We start from the raw sequence: 12,556 nt of genomic DNA on the forward strand, positions 1-12,556 counted from the left end.
CCCAGTGTCTGGCAAGAAGTTTGTGTGTTACCCCTTTGTTCTTTTAAATGAAATACTATAGTTTTTGAATGATATACTGAGGATAAAATGGCCCTAAGTAAAACACCAATAAATATGAAGGGAAATTACTAAGCACTAAGATCAGAACTAGGTGATTATACACTAACTGATCCAAAAGGCAAAAGAAGGTGATCTGGCTGTGACATCTGTCACACCATTGATCCCCATGGTTGATTTGGCTGATCTGGCTGTCTAGTCAGGTGTCTACTTCCTCCCTCACTTCTCCATGTGTGTCCCTTCTAAAGCTTCATTCTCCATTGAATAGGAGAGCTTTACCTGAATAGAGATGAGTCGTTCTTAAGTCAAGGGTATATGAGTAGCTGGGCTTCTCTGCCAGAAAATTTACTTCAATTGGCAAAAGTTGCAAAAACTCTATGATCTATTACATATGATCCATAAATTCTGTGTTCATGTGAGTTACTGATATTTCCCAGTAAATGTTCCTAAACTACATCTTAAAATATGAGAGTCTGGTATTCCAAGTCTATACTCTCACTCTAAGGAAAAGGGTTTATCCTTAAATGGATACAGAGAAACAAACAAAAAAGAGACAAAACCGAAGCAGACCCTGTAAATCTGACTAGAACTGAGGCTACTAGAAGAAGGGGCATAATGAGGAAGTTGTAGAGGGTTCCAATGGATTATGGTGAAAGCTTATGGGTAACTCAGTAGTGACTGTGCCCATACCTCTGAATTAAATTTGGTATTGTATACAAATATTACCTCAATACAAAATATAGTATTTAAAATGTTGGACTTTGGGCCCACACTAGGTAGCCACCTACACAAAAACCAAGACCAACCCTGTGGTGAAGGCCTGGTTTGAATTTCCACTCTATGCTCACTCTTTCCATCAGATACATTGAGGTTTGTTTCCCTCCTCTACTTTCACAAGCTATTCATTCTTTGAAGCAGTATATAGGGCACACTCTCACAGAGAAAATTGCAAGAAAAGAGCTGCAAAAATGTAATAAGGTCCAGAAGGACATGATTATCTTGGATCCTAGTTTATTTTATGTAAGCTAAGAAGCTTATAAATTTCCTTAAAAATTTTCCTTCTTGTCCAAATACTGATGTGCACTCTGAAAACAAGGTGAACATTCAGAAGGGCTGGGAAAAATCTCCACACCTACGTCAGCCTTAAGAACAAGAAATACACGATTTTCCCACTTTAACAATATTGGTGATTTTTCTCATCACCTCTACATTATTAAAATATTTTCAATATAACTTATAAAGTAGAACTTTATAAAATAGTGACTTGTGTTTAAAATAAAAAGTTAAGATACACATATCCAGGCCCTCACTGGTAGTGCAACGGTTTAAAGCACAACAATATGAAGCTACCACAGCCACTGCAGCATGAGTTCGATCCCCAGCTAGGGAGGTGACCCACATGGTGTAGCAGACCTCTCCTGACCCATCCGTTGTTCCCTTCAACAGTATATTTCAGTATATCTGCTTGTTCTGCTCCCCACTCTGTCTCTAGTGAATCCTCTCACTCCTGCACCTCTGGCCAGTACCCCAGTTCTGTATGCATAATCCAGACCAATGAAAACAAGAAAGACTGATAGATGTGTGGCTATATGTAATTTAATCTCCTTGTTCAGTGTTTTATAGTAACTATCAAAAGAGATGTAATACTCTGCAATTATTTTATTCTTCCAAAGAGATTAGCAATTCATTGTGAATCACATGAAAAACGGCTGTCAGCAAAGTGGAATTGTATTCAAATTGTTTAGAAAAGAATGTAGAACACATGAAACCTAAAGGGATCTTCTTAATATATTAAGCTCTGGTATTTATGTTCAATAAGTTCAGTTTAATTTAATGGAGTTACTGTTACATGCAAAATAGCTGCACACTTGGGGGTGGAGGAGTCTATAAGTCACTAAAATATGGGAACTCAAAATTATGTGGAATGGTTCAGAAAGAAATGTATTTATTGTAGAAAATGTTCTGTGAGTTCGCAGGTGGATATGATTAAAACCAGACAAAAGATAATGAAGGATTTCAAGAAGAAAGATAACATTTTTTTGATAGTGGTCTTAAAGTGTAAGGAACATTGCAACAGCTAAAAATGGGATAGAGAGGCCCTCCCTGCTAGCATAGCAGGTTAAAACACAGTACAGTCCACACCCACTGCAGCATGAGTTTCATCCCCAGCCAGGGGAGTGACCCACATGGTGTGACAGACCGCTCCTGACCCTCTTACTGCTGCTCCCCTCTGTGGTGTATTTCACTGGTATCAAAGATGATGACCCCAGAGGCTACTGAAATCCAAACTGATAATTGGCAATTATTTAATAACTGTTTACTTGTTTGTTTCTAATATTCATGAAAAAATGAGTGTTGGTACTTCACAGCTCCCATTTTTAGGGTCTTGCTCTTATCTACACTATGTGTAGGTGTTTACTTCTCCCCTTATTACTTAGTCAAGGTTTCTCAAAAGTAGTATCTGGATCATCCGAAGCGTATATTACAAAGGAATATGCCCAGATGAGCAGCACTGTAATTGCCAAAAGGAAAACCAAATTATTTACATTTTTAATAAGCTTCCCAGATAAGCTATCTATCTGCCTATTTCAGTCTATCTGCCTTTTCTGCTCCCCACTCTATCTCTGGTGAATCCTTTCACACCCAGACCTCTGGCCTGTACCCCAGTTCTTGAATGCATGAATAAATAAATCTTTAAAAAACAAAAATAAGATAGAGCATTTTAAACAGAAGGTGAATCAAAAACATAGGAAATGAAGGCAAGAAAATAGAGTGAGTGACTGCAAAGACCTAATTTGGTTATCGAGTTTAACAAAATGATTGATTTTATATTGGCATTGCCCTTTGTCACTCACAGAAGTCTCTCACGTTTAAAGGCTCTTAGATTTGGCTCTCTGGGAAGCTTATTAAAAATGTAAATAATTTAGCTCTACCTTTAGCAATTACAGTGCTGCTCATCTGGGCATATTCCTTTGTAATATACGCTTCGGATGATCCAGATACTACTTTTGAGAAACCTTGACTAAGTAATAAGGGGAGAAGTAAACACCTACACATAGTGTAGATAAGAGCAAGACCCTAAAAATGGGAGCTGCGAAGTACAAACAATCATTTTTTCATGAATATTAGAAACAAACAAGTAGACAGTTATTCAATACTTGCCAATTATCAGTATGGATTTCAGTAGCCTCTGGGGTCATCATCTTCGATACCAACTGATGTGTCTGGGCCTCCAAATATGTAAATAAACTAGGATACCTGAAGAAAGGCAATGAGACTGGGCATTAGTCACTGCTCAAGTGAGAGTAAGTGATGACCTTCTTGTCTCCAAGTAACTAAGACTACTAGTAAGAACAGAGAAACAAAAATGCAGTAACTGCTGAAAGAAATGGGCTTCCAATCTCAGAGTCATCCAGAGTCACTTATGTGAAAAGAACTCTCTGGGAAAATGGCATAGTCATAATAATTGCATTGTCTGTTCACATACAAATATTTCTTTCTTTTATTAAATTGACCTATGGGGGAAATCATAGGTGTCAAAAATAAGTTGAGAGCATGATTGCACATGACATTCAGGTAAAATGACAACTTTGGTGAAACATTCAGTATTCCATAGGAAAATTAGCTAGGCAAAGACTTTAAAATATTTGAACCTGCTGTCAGCTCTTTAGCTACATGCAGCTTTCCTAGAAAGATTGTAAGCTACTTTGAAGATTTGCAAAGTTGAAAAGAAAGCCCTGATATTTGCTTTGTGTGCTGATCGGAATCTGGAAGAAATTGTTCCTCTGTCTTCAACACAGTATTTGTGATTACTCATGTACATAATGGTGCAATTGCTTTTCAAACACATGCCAGAATCTGTTCAGCTCCACATCTTTGTAGTTCCTTGTAGCACTAAGTCTGCTCTTTCTAGACTTACTAAAGTGTGTACCAAACGAGGGCTCTAAAGTAATGTTGTTTTTGAGCAAGTGGTAGCCTGTGGCCTGTGATTACATGGTTGCTATACTAGGCTCCACATCACAAAACATAATCTCTACCTGCCACTAATAGATGTCAAAAACCACCATTAGGTAAATTGATGATTGGATATATGGTATTTTTGTGTGTTTTTTAAAAGATTTATTTATTTTGACAAGAACTAGGGTACAGGTCAGATGTGGGGGATGAGAAGCTTTACCAGAGACAGAGAGGGGAGCAGAACAGGGGGATCAACCAAAATACACTGCTGAGGGGAGAAGCAGGCAAGGCAGGAGAGTTCTGCCACAACATGTGGGCCACCTCCCTGGCCAGGGATTAAACTTGTGCTGCAGTGGCTGTGGTTAGCTTCATATTGCTATGCTTTAACACATTGTGCCACCAGGGAGGGTCCAAATGTATAGTATTTTGAATAACACACTTTAATTTTTTATTTTGCAAATATTTTACATCATTCTTATTTTTTCTACAATGTATGCTTTCTCCTCTCAGGTGTAGTCCCCATGAAATTCTTACCACCAATTCACTGGTGCACCATCACAATAGTCCCTTGTTGATTTTTCATTATAAAATATATAAACACATTTTGACTGGGTATAGTTTAGCATCTTCATAGGTAATAATGGCTTACTCAAGTCTCAATAAGTAACACACAAAAATGTCCCTGATATTAATTTGAATTAAGTTTTGGCTGGATAAGCAACCAAACACAAAATATTGCTGGAAAATACTACTGAATCATAATATACTGTAAGTAAAATTTATAGAGACTTCATATTTAAATCATCAGAAAAATTTCCGCAAGCAAAAAAAGTAACTTCCTACAAAACACCATATGAAATAGTTTCTGTCTTGCAAATTAATGGAAGTCATGTTAAGTTTATGCTTTTGGTTTCCTCTTATTCCTCCCATTTTCCCCTTTCTTAAAAAAGTAAATACAATTAAGGAAGGAGATACTGTTAAAGCGAGAAAAAAATTTGCTGAAGGAATATAGCATATTTCTTCAAATATCTCACTCATAATTTGAGTGTGTTCCATTGTCTGTTACAATATAATTTTTCCCTAAGGGAAAAAAAAAACCTCAAAAAAAATAGTGGTAAGCTCAAAAACTTTATTCTTCATTTTTTGTTTAAATCACTTTTAGATAAAAGAGTACTCACATTACAACGCAGCTAACTTTATTTTTACATTTGAAAGTCCAAAATGCAAAGATAATCTTCACATTATAAAATAATGTGATCTAAACGAAGGGAAAGCATCATCAACTCTCCTAGGAGAAAGACAGACGTATACTCAAGGAGATGCTTTACTCAGGAGCATTTCAAGATTGTGGGGTATATAGATGAAACAGCATTAAAACGTGGCCAAGAAGCTCCTAAGTTCATTGCAGCACAATTTACAATAGCTAGAATGTGGAACCAACCTAAATACCCAAAACTGATGACTGGATCAAGAAGAAAGTGTGGCATATATATACACAAAGGATACACTCAGCAATCAAAAAATATAAACTCATGCCATTTACAGCAACATGGATGGAGCTCAGTGAAATGAGTCAGAGAGAAAAAGAAAATATCAGATAGTTTCACATATAGAAGAACATAAGAAAACCATACAAGAGATGAGGGGGAGAGACAAAATTATCAAGCGAACTATAAATCTGAGATAATGAGCAGGGGAGGAGGAGGGAAAGGGATTAAAACAGTAGTAAAGAGCACAAGAGTCTAAGGTGTGATGGTTCATTGTGTCTTGGTGATGGGAATTTTATGGGGATAACACCTGAAAGGAGAAATCAGGCCCTCTCTGGTGGTGCAGCGGGTTAAAGCACAGCACTAAGAAGCTAAAGCCACTGCAGCATGAGTTCAATCCCCCTCTCACTCCCAGCCCCGGAGGTGACCCACCATGGCACGTCAGACCTCTCCTGACCCTTAGCAGTGTACTTCGTTGATTCTGCCCCCCACTCTGCCTCTGGTGAATCCTTTCACTGCCCCTGCACCTCTGGCCTGTACCCAGTTCTACATGCACAAATAAATAAATCCTAAAAAAAAAAAAATGAGATGGTTGTAAAAAGTAATGCAGGTACAGAAAATAGTAATAATTATATCATTTATAATTACTAATTTTCATTGAACATGCAGTATATACCAGACACTATACTTAATAGATTTCATACATTAGCTGAGTTAATTCTCACAGTAACTATGAACTGGTACTATAATTATTCTCAGTTTTATTAATGAAAATATTAAGGAAAAGAGGTTTAATGATGAACTGAAGGTTACACAACTGTTAATTGGAAGAGTGAGAATTTAAACCCAGATTATCCTGACTCTTGACATACATTATTTTCTCTATAATATAGTATCTCCCCCCTTAGCAACATGCTTGTAAGTAGAACATAAGTAACATTCAATGTCACAACTTTAAGAAAACTTGGGAAATATTGGTGAACTTGATAATAATAAGGAAGTCTAGAACAGAACCTGCTTTAAAGTTCTGAGAGATAATAATTTTTGTTTGAGATATTTTGATATTTATAGTCAAATAATTTTTATACTAAAATTATTTCATTTAACAGATAGTGAACATTTACTTTGTGTCTTTCAAAATAATTGGTTCTAGAAAACACAAAAAAAACAAAAGCACACATAAATCTTGATCCTTGTGAAGCTTACATTCTAGCAGAGAAATACATACATATATATGTATATATAAATACATATTTTTTAATAATACAATAGTTTATTTTTACATCATTGTGTGCCTTTTTCCATCTCAGTTGTAATCCCTGTGGGCTTCCCATCACCAAATCACCTGTGTGCCATCACCACAGTCCAGTGCAATCTGCCCCTCATTTTTTATCCCATTCCCCACTCCACCCCCATAAAATGTCTCTGGTGTATAGTTGTTCATTATTATTATTATTATTTTCTTCCCTGGTCCTCTATACTCCTGCTATGAATGAAACCAGTTGGTATTGAGAAAATATATTTTTAAAAAGTAAGTAAACAACCAGAATATGCTCTTTAAGATTGATAATGAATAAAATAGATGCTGAAGGAACTATCAGGAGTTTCGGGGAAGCTGCAGTTTTAAATAAAAGTGAACAGTGAGGCAGGAGATAGATAAATACCCAGTAGTTTTACTTATATTTAGAATCTTGTGAAATCAAGCAAAGGGTCAGAAAAAGACAAGCTCTAAGATTAGGCCTTAAAAGTAGAACATAGATTTGGGACATTCAGAAGGGGAGAGAGTGGGAGAGGAGGGGAAAGAGTGGAGAATAGTGGGGAGGAGAGCATGGCCAGGAATATGGTGGAGGACTATGGGTATTTTGTTGGTAGGAAATCTATGGTAACTACACCTGAGGGGAGAAATCTTTTTTTTTTTTTAATAATATAATCGTTTATATTTACATCATTTTGTACATTTTTTTCATCTCAATTTTAATCTTCGTGGGTTCCCTGTCACCAAGTCACCCATGTGCCATCACCATAGTCCAGCGTACTTCCCTCAGGGGAGAAATCTTATGCAGTGAAAAAAATAAACAAGAAATTAAAAAAAAAAATAAATAAGAAGTTTGAGGAAACTTAATGAAAACTTGACATTTGGGTAGAGATCTGCAGGAGAAAGAGAGTGATCCAAACAAATAACTGGACATTTTGCACAGGGAACGGCCACCTCAGAGGTTCTGAGGCAAGAATGTGCTTGAGAGCAAGAGTTTAGCAGGTGATGACTTTTATGTAAGTACTTAAAAAGACATGGTCTGCCGCTTGAATTTGTTTATCTTCTACTCAAAATCACGAGCAATGAAAATATTTCAAAGATGTTTTTCAATTTGGGAGCCGAACAGTCTAATTTTAGCAACTCTTTTAATATCGATGCTTCTGTTTACAGTTATACTTCTCTGTGTTTTATTATTTAAGATTTATTTATTTATGCATACAACAACTGGGGTACAGACCCAAGGTGTGGGAAGTGAGAGGCTTCACCAGAGACAGAGTGGGGAAACAGAACAGGCAGATTGACTGAAATACACCACTGAGGGGAGAAGCAGTGAGACAGAAGATGTCTGCTGCACCATGTGGGTCACCTCCCTGAATGGGGATGAAACTTATGCTGTAGTGGCTAGTGATAGCTTCATAGGGCTGCACTTAAACCCCTTGAGACACCAGGGAGGGCCCTACTTCTCTGTGTTTTATAACATCATCCCTCTAATTCTTTTCTGAAAAATCTTAAGTATTTGCCTGTTCAATATAAATGCATACTGTGTATCACTCACCAGACCTTTTATTTTATTTTTTAATGAAGTTACTTTTATTTATTTTATTGATGTTTAATATATTCATTATGTCTCCCTTCATTTTTGTACAGTATATGGTTTCCTTGTTAAATTTTCATCACCAATTCACCTGTTCACCTTCATCATAGTCCCCTATTTTCTTCACATAACTGTCCTGGTCCTTCTCCCTCCTCCTACCCTGCAGAATGTCTCTTATCTATAGTTACCTGATGATTTTGATTTTGATTCTATTATAGTTACATTTTTTCTGATTTTTTAAATTTCTCTACAGTTCTCTTATAAGTGAGACCACTTGATATTTTTCTTTCTCTTTTGACTTATTTCACTGAGCATAATCCCTTTCAGCTCCATCCATGTTTATGCAAAAGGCATGAGCTTATCATTTTTCATTGTTGAGTAATATTCCATTGTGTGATATGTGTGTGTGTGTGTGTGTGTGTGTGTATCACATCATCTTGATCCAGGAATCTATTTTGGGGCACCTGGATTGTGTGTATAGCTTACCTATTGTAAATCGTGCTGCAATAAACATAGGGGTGATTGTGTCCTTTTGAATTAATGTTTTTGTGTCCTTTGGGTAGATTCCTAAGAGTGGAATTGCTGGGTCAGAAGGGAGCTCCATTTTTTAGCAGTTTGAGGAACCTCCACACAGCTCTCCATAGTGGATGGACCAGTTTGCATTCCCACCAACAGTATAGGAGATTTCCTTTTTCTCCACATCCTCACCAACATTTGTTGCTAGTTTTTTTTAATTAGTACCATTCTCACTAGTGTAAGGTGATATAACATTGTGGTTTTTGATTTGCATTTCCCCAATTACAAATTATGTTGAACATTTTTTCATATGCCTATTGACTATTTGCATTTCTTCTTTGGAAAGTGTCTTTTTAGCTCTTCTGCCCACTATTTGACTATGCTACTTTGTTCTTGTTGAGCTTCATTAGCTCTCTGTAGATCTTTGTGATCAATCCTTTGTTGTTCATATGATGTGCAAAAATTTTCTAATCAATAGGATGTCTCTTTGTTTTGGCTAATGTCTCTTTTGCTGTATAGAAGCACTTTAATTTGATGTCATCCCAAGTCTTTCTCTCTCCTGTCATTTTCTTTGCTTTAGGTGATGTCTTTAAAGATGTTACTCATGCAAACATTTTAATTTATTAATGTGAATATCATATTTTTGAACAGAGAATGCTATTTTACTTATCATACAATTAACATAAAATAACAGATTTCTTTTGGGGGCTGCATTAAGCACACTTACAACCACATGGATTTGATAAACCAAAGCAGGATGTTTCATAACTCCTATTACATTTTTGTTTTTCCCACATATCTTTAAAGTCAATTAAGTGCTCTGGATTTCAGCAGCTTTAAGGCAATTATCCAGGTCCCTAAGCTAAAATTTGTTTACCTCAGAACAAAGGTCACAGGCTCAGCTGAATAAACTTTATGGGGATTTTAATTCTCTGAACTGGTGCTATGGTCTGTTGTCTTGGATAACAGAGAGGTGACTAAATGATCCATGTAAATATAAGTATTTAAAGAGAGGTTGGTTGCTCACTTGTTTTCAAACATCTGGGAAGATTTGGCCAAGTCAGTGGCCCCCAAATGATGGATCAGGGACAAATGCTGAGTTGACTGTATCTGAATCATATGAAGAGCTTTTTAAAAAATGTACATTTGGGACACTATGCACTGAATCAAAATCTCTTGAGGCGACCCCAGGAAAGCTGTATTTAAAAAATAAGTAAACAAAAAATGCTTCCTTAGATGCAGCTGATAATCAATGAGGTGTGTGAAGCAATGTTTTGAATTGGAGCTTCTCAATCACTTGTGGTTCTGGTTATTCCACAGACTCTTAATCAGCAGGACCAAAGAGGGGTATGAGATTCTTCTGCACTTTTAACAAGCTCTCAATTAATGTTACTTCACAAGTGACATTTTAAATAGTAAAGGCCAGCTTCTGTCTCAGGTCCTTTGAGTTATACTTACCTGCAGTTTTAAAGAAACTGTGGTTTACTACCCTCAATCACATCAGAACTCTCCAGTCAAATGAATATATTTTTTTCACATATAAACTTATTTTAAAAAAAGTGCCAGAAAAATAATTGCCTTTTTTTTTTCACTTGCAGCTCTGCGTTTGTCATTTTTTAGCTTTCAACACATTTGGGAGAGTCCCAGAAAACTGATCTGTCCAAGTTAATATCTCTGAAGAGTTGCGGATCAAGAGTGCTAAAGCAAACATTTCTTCTATGTGAGCCAAAAGCGACAAAAAAAAAAAAATCCTGCAAAGACATGGCTGTTATCATATGGGAATTTGAAGATCTGCTATATAGCACATTCATGACCCAAATTGGAGAGGATCAACTGTCCTGATGTACCCAAATATAATAGAATAAAAAAGTAGTTGTCATATGTGCTTACCCACCAGACCTCCCTGTAGTTACTGTAAACAAATCCAAACTAAACATGCAGGTAGTCAAATCATGTGTAGAGGCTCAGATTAATGCAGTAGAGAAATAAAAATAATTGTTTAATACTCAGTTTCTCCAAACCATTGAGGATCATTTTCCCAGAAAGAACAGCAGTTAATTGCCAATTTAAGTTTTGAACCACGATTTGGCATTGCTCTAGACAATTCCTCCAGAAAGAAACATGTCTGCTAATGAGACATGTGTGGGTCCAAATGGAGATAATACAGATTTTAGATACTTTATATATGCGGTGACATACACTGTTATTCTTGTGCCAGGTCTCATAGGAAACATATTAGCCTTGTGGGTATTTTACGGCTATATGAAGGAGACCAAAAGGGCTGTGATATACATGATAAACTTAGCCCTTGCTGACTTACTACAAGTTCTTTCCCTGCCACTGAGGATCTTTTACTACTTGAATTATGACTGGCCGTTTGGGCCTGTCCTCTGCATGTTCTGTTTCTACCTGAAGTATGTCAACATGTATGCAAGCATTTACTTTTTGGTCTGCATCAGTGTGCGAAGATTTTGTTTTCTCATCTACCCCTTACGTTATCATGACTGCAAACAGAAATATGACCTATATATCAGTGTTGCTGGCTGGCTGATTATCTGCCTTGCCTGTCTTATTTTTCCTCTCCTCAGAATCAATGATGATAGTACTTCAGACAACAAAACCAAATGCTTTGTGGATCTTCCTACCAGGACTGTCAATCTGGTCCAGTCAGTTGCCATCATGACCATTGGTGAAATGATTGGATTTGTCACTCCTCTTATGGTCATCCTATATTGTACCTGGAAGACAGTTTTATCACTGCAAGATAAATATCCTGTGTTGCAAGACTTTGGAGAGAAAAAGAAAGCTTTAAAGATGATTCTAACCTGTGCAGGAGTATTCTTAATTTGCTTTGCACCATATCACTTCAGTTTTCCTTTGGATTTCCTGGTCAAGTCCAATAATATTAAAAGCTGCCTAGTAAGAAGAGTGATTATAATATTTCATTCTGTTGCCCTGTGTCTTGCTAGTCTGAATTCATGCCTTGATCCAGTCATATACTACTTCACCACTGATGAGTTTAGAAGACGACTTTCAAGACAAGATTTGCATGACAGCATCCAACTCCATTCAAAATCCCTTGTGAGCAACCATACAGTGTCTACCCTGACAACTGAATTATGCTAAATAAAAAAAAAACTCAATGTGTTTTGAAATGTAAGTATAACAACACATTTGCAATTCCCTAGGTCACTGAGAAGTAATCACAGGGAACACTAGCAGCTATTCAGTTATGTTCAATTTTACCTATAGGAGGAATTCACATTTTGTAAGAAAATCTATTTAGAACATTATGATTCATGATCATTAATATTGACATTCCCATGTAATAACTTGTCCATTGTTTAAGATTCAAATGATAGAAATTCAGTAACATTCTGTACACATATAATTTCGACTAGGGTAAGTAGTTTTGTATGAGAACATAAGAAACAGAGACTATTGGCTTGGGGTCATCACAAACACTTCATTTTGTTACAATGGACATTGAGTTTGAATTTTGAAGCAATATTTAAATTACCAATTATGGTTTATAGTTCAGTATTATATGTTGTGTGCATTTTAGGTACAATGTATAATATGTTATTCTGTTAAAAAAATATTAGAAAGAGGGAACAATTTTTGTCTCCTATGTGTGATTTCTTTCTAAGGTTTGATGACTCAAATAGCTATTTCCTTCAATTAAATGTC

At 36.3% G+C, this 12,556-nt stretch overlaps 1 protein-coding gene across 1 annotated transcript; it reads left to right on the forward strand.

Annotated features, from left to right (window-relative positions):
- Positions 1-10,951: 10,951 nt before the first annotated feature.
- GPR174 (G protein-coupled receptor 174) lies at positions 10,952-12,048 on the forward strand. Its single transcript, XM_004685614.1, has one exon. The coding sequence runs from the start codon at positions 10,988-10,990 to the stop codon at positions 11,990-11,992; it is 1,005 nt and encodes a 334-aa protein (XP_004685671.1). The 5' UTR covers positions 10,952-10,987; the 3' UTR covers positions 11,993-12,048.
- The last annotated feature ends 508 nt before the right edge of the window (positions 12,049-12,556 follow it).

The sequence above is a fragment of the Condylura cristata genome, unplaced genomic scaffold, assembly GCF_000260355.1.
Source record: "Condylura cristata isolate star-nosed mole 26May11 unplaced genomic scaffold, ConCri1.0 scaffold00019, whole genome shotgun sequence".
NCBI classification, from domain to species: Eukaryota; Metazoa; Chordata; class Mammalia; order Eulipotyphla; family Talpidae; genus Condylura; species Condylura cristata.

Excerpts from the sequence above, each read along its gene's own strand:
- GPR174 (XM_004685614.1), top strand. The coding sequence starts at position 10,988 with ATGTCTGCTAATGAGACATGTGTGGGTCCAAATGGAGATAATACAGAT.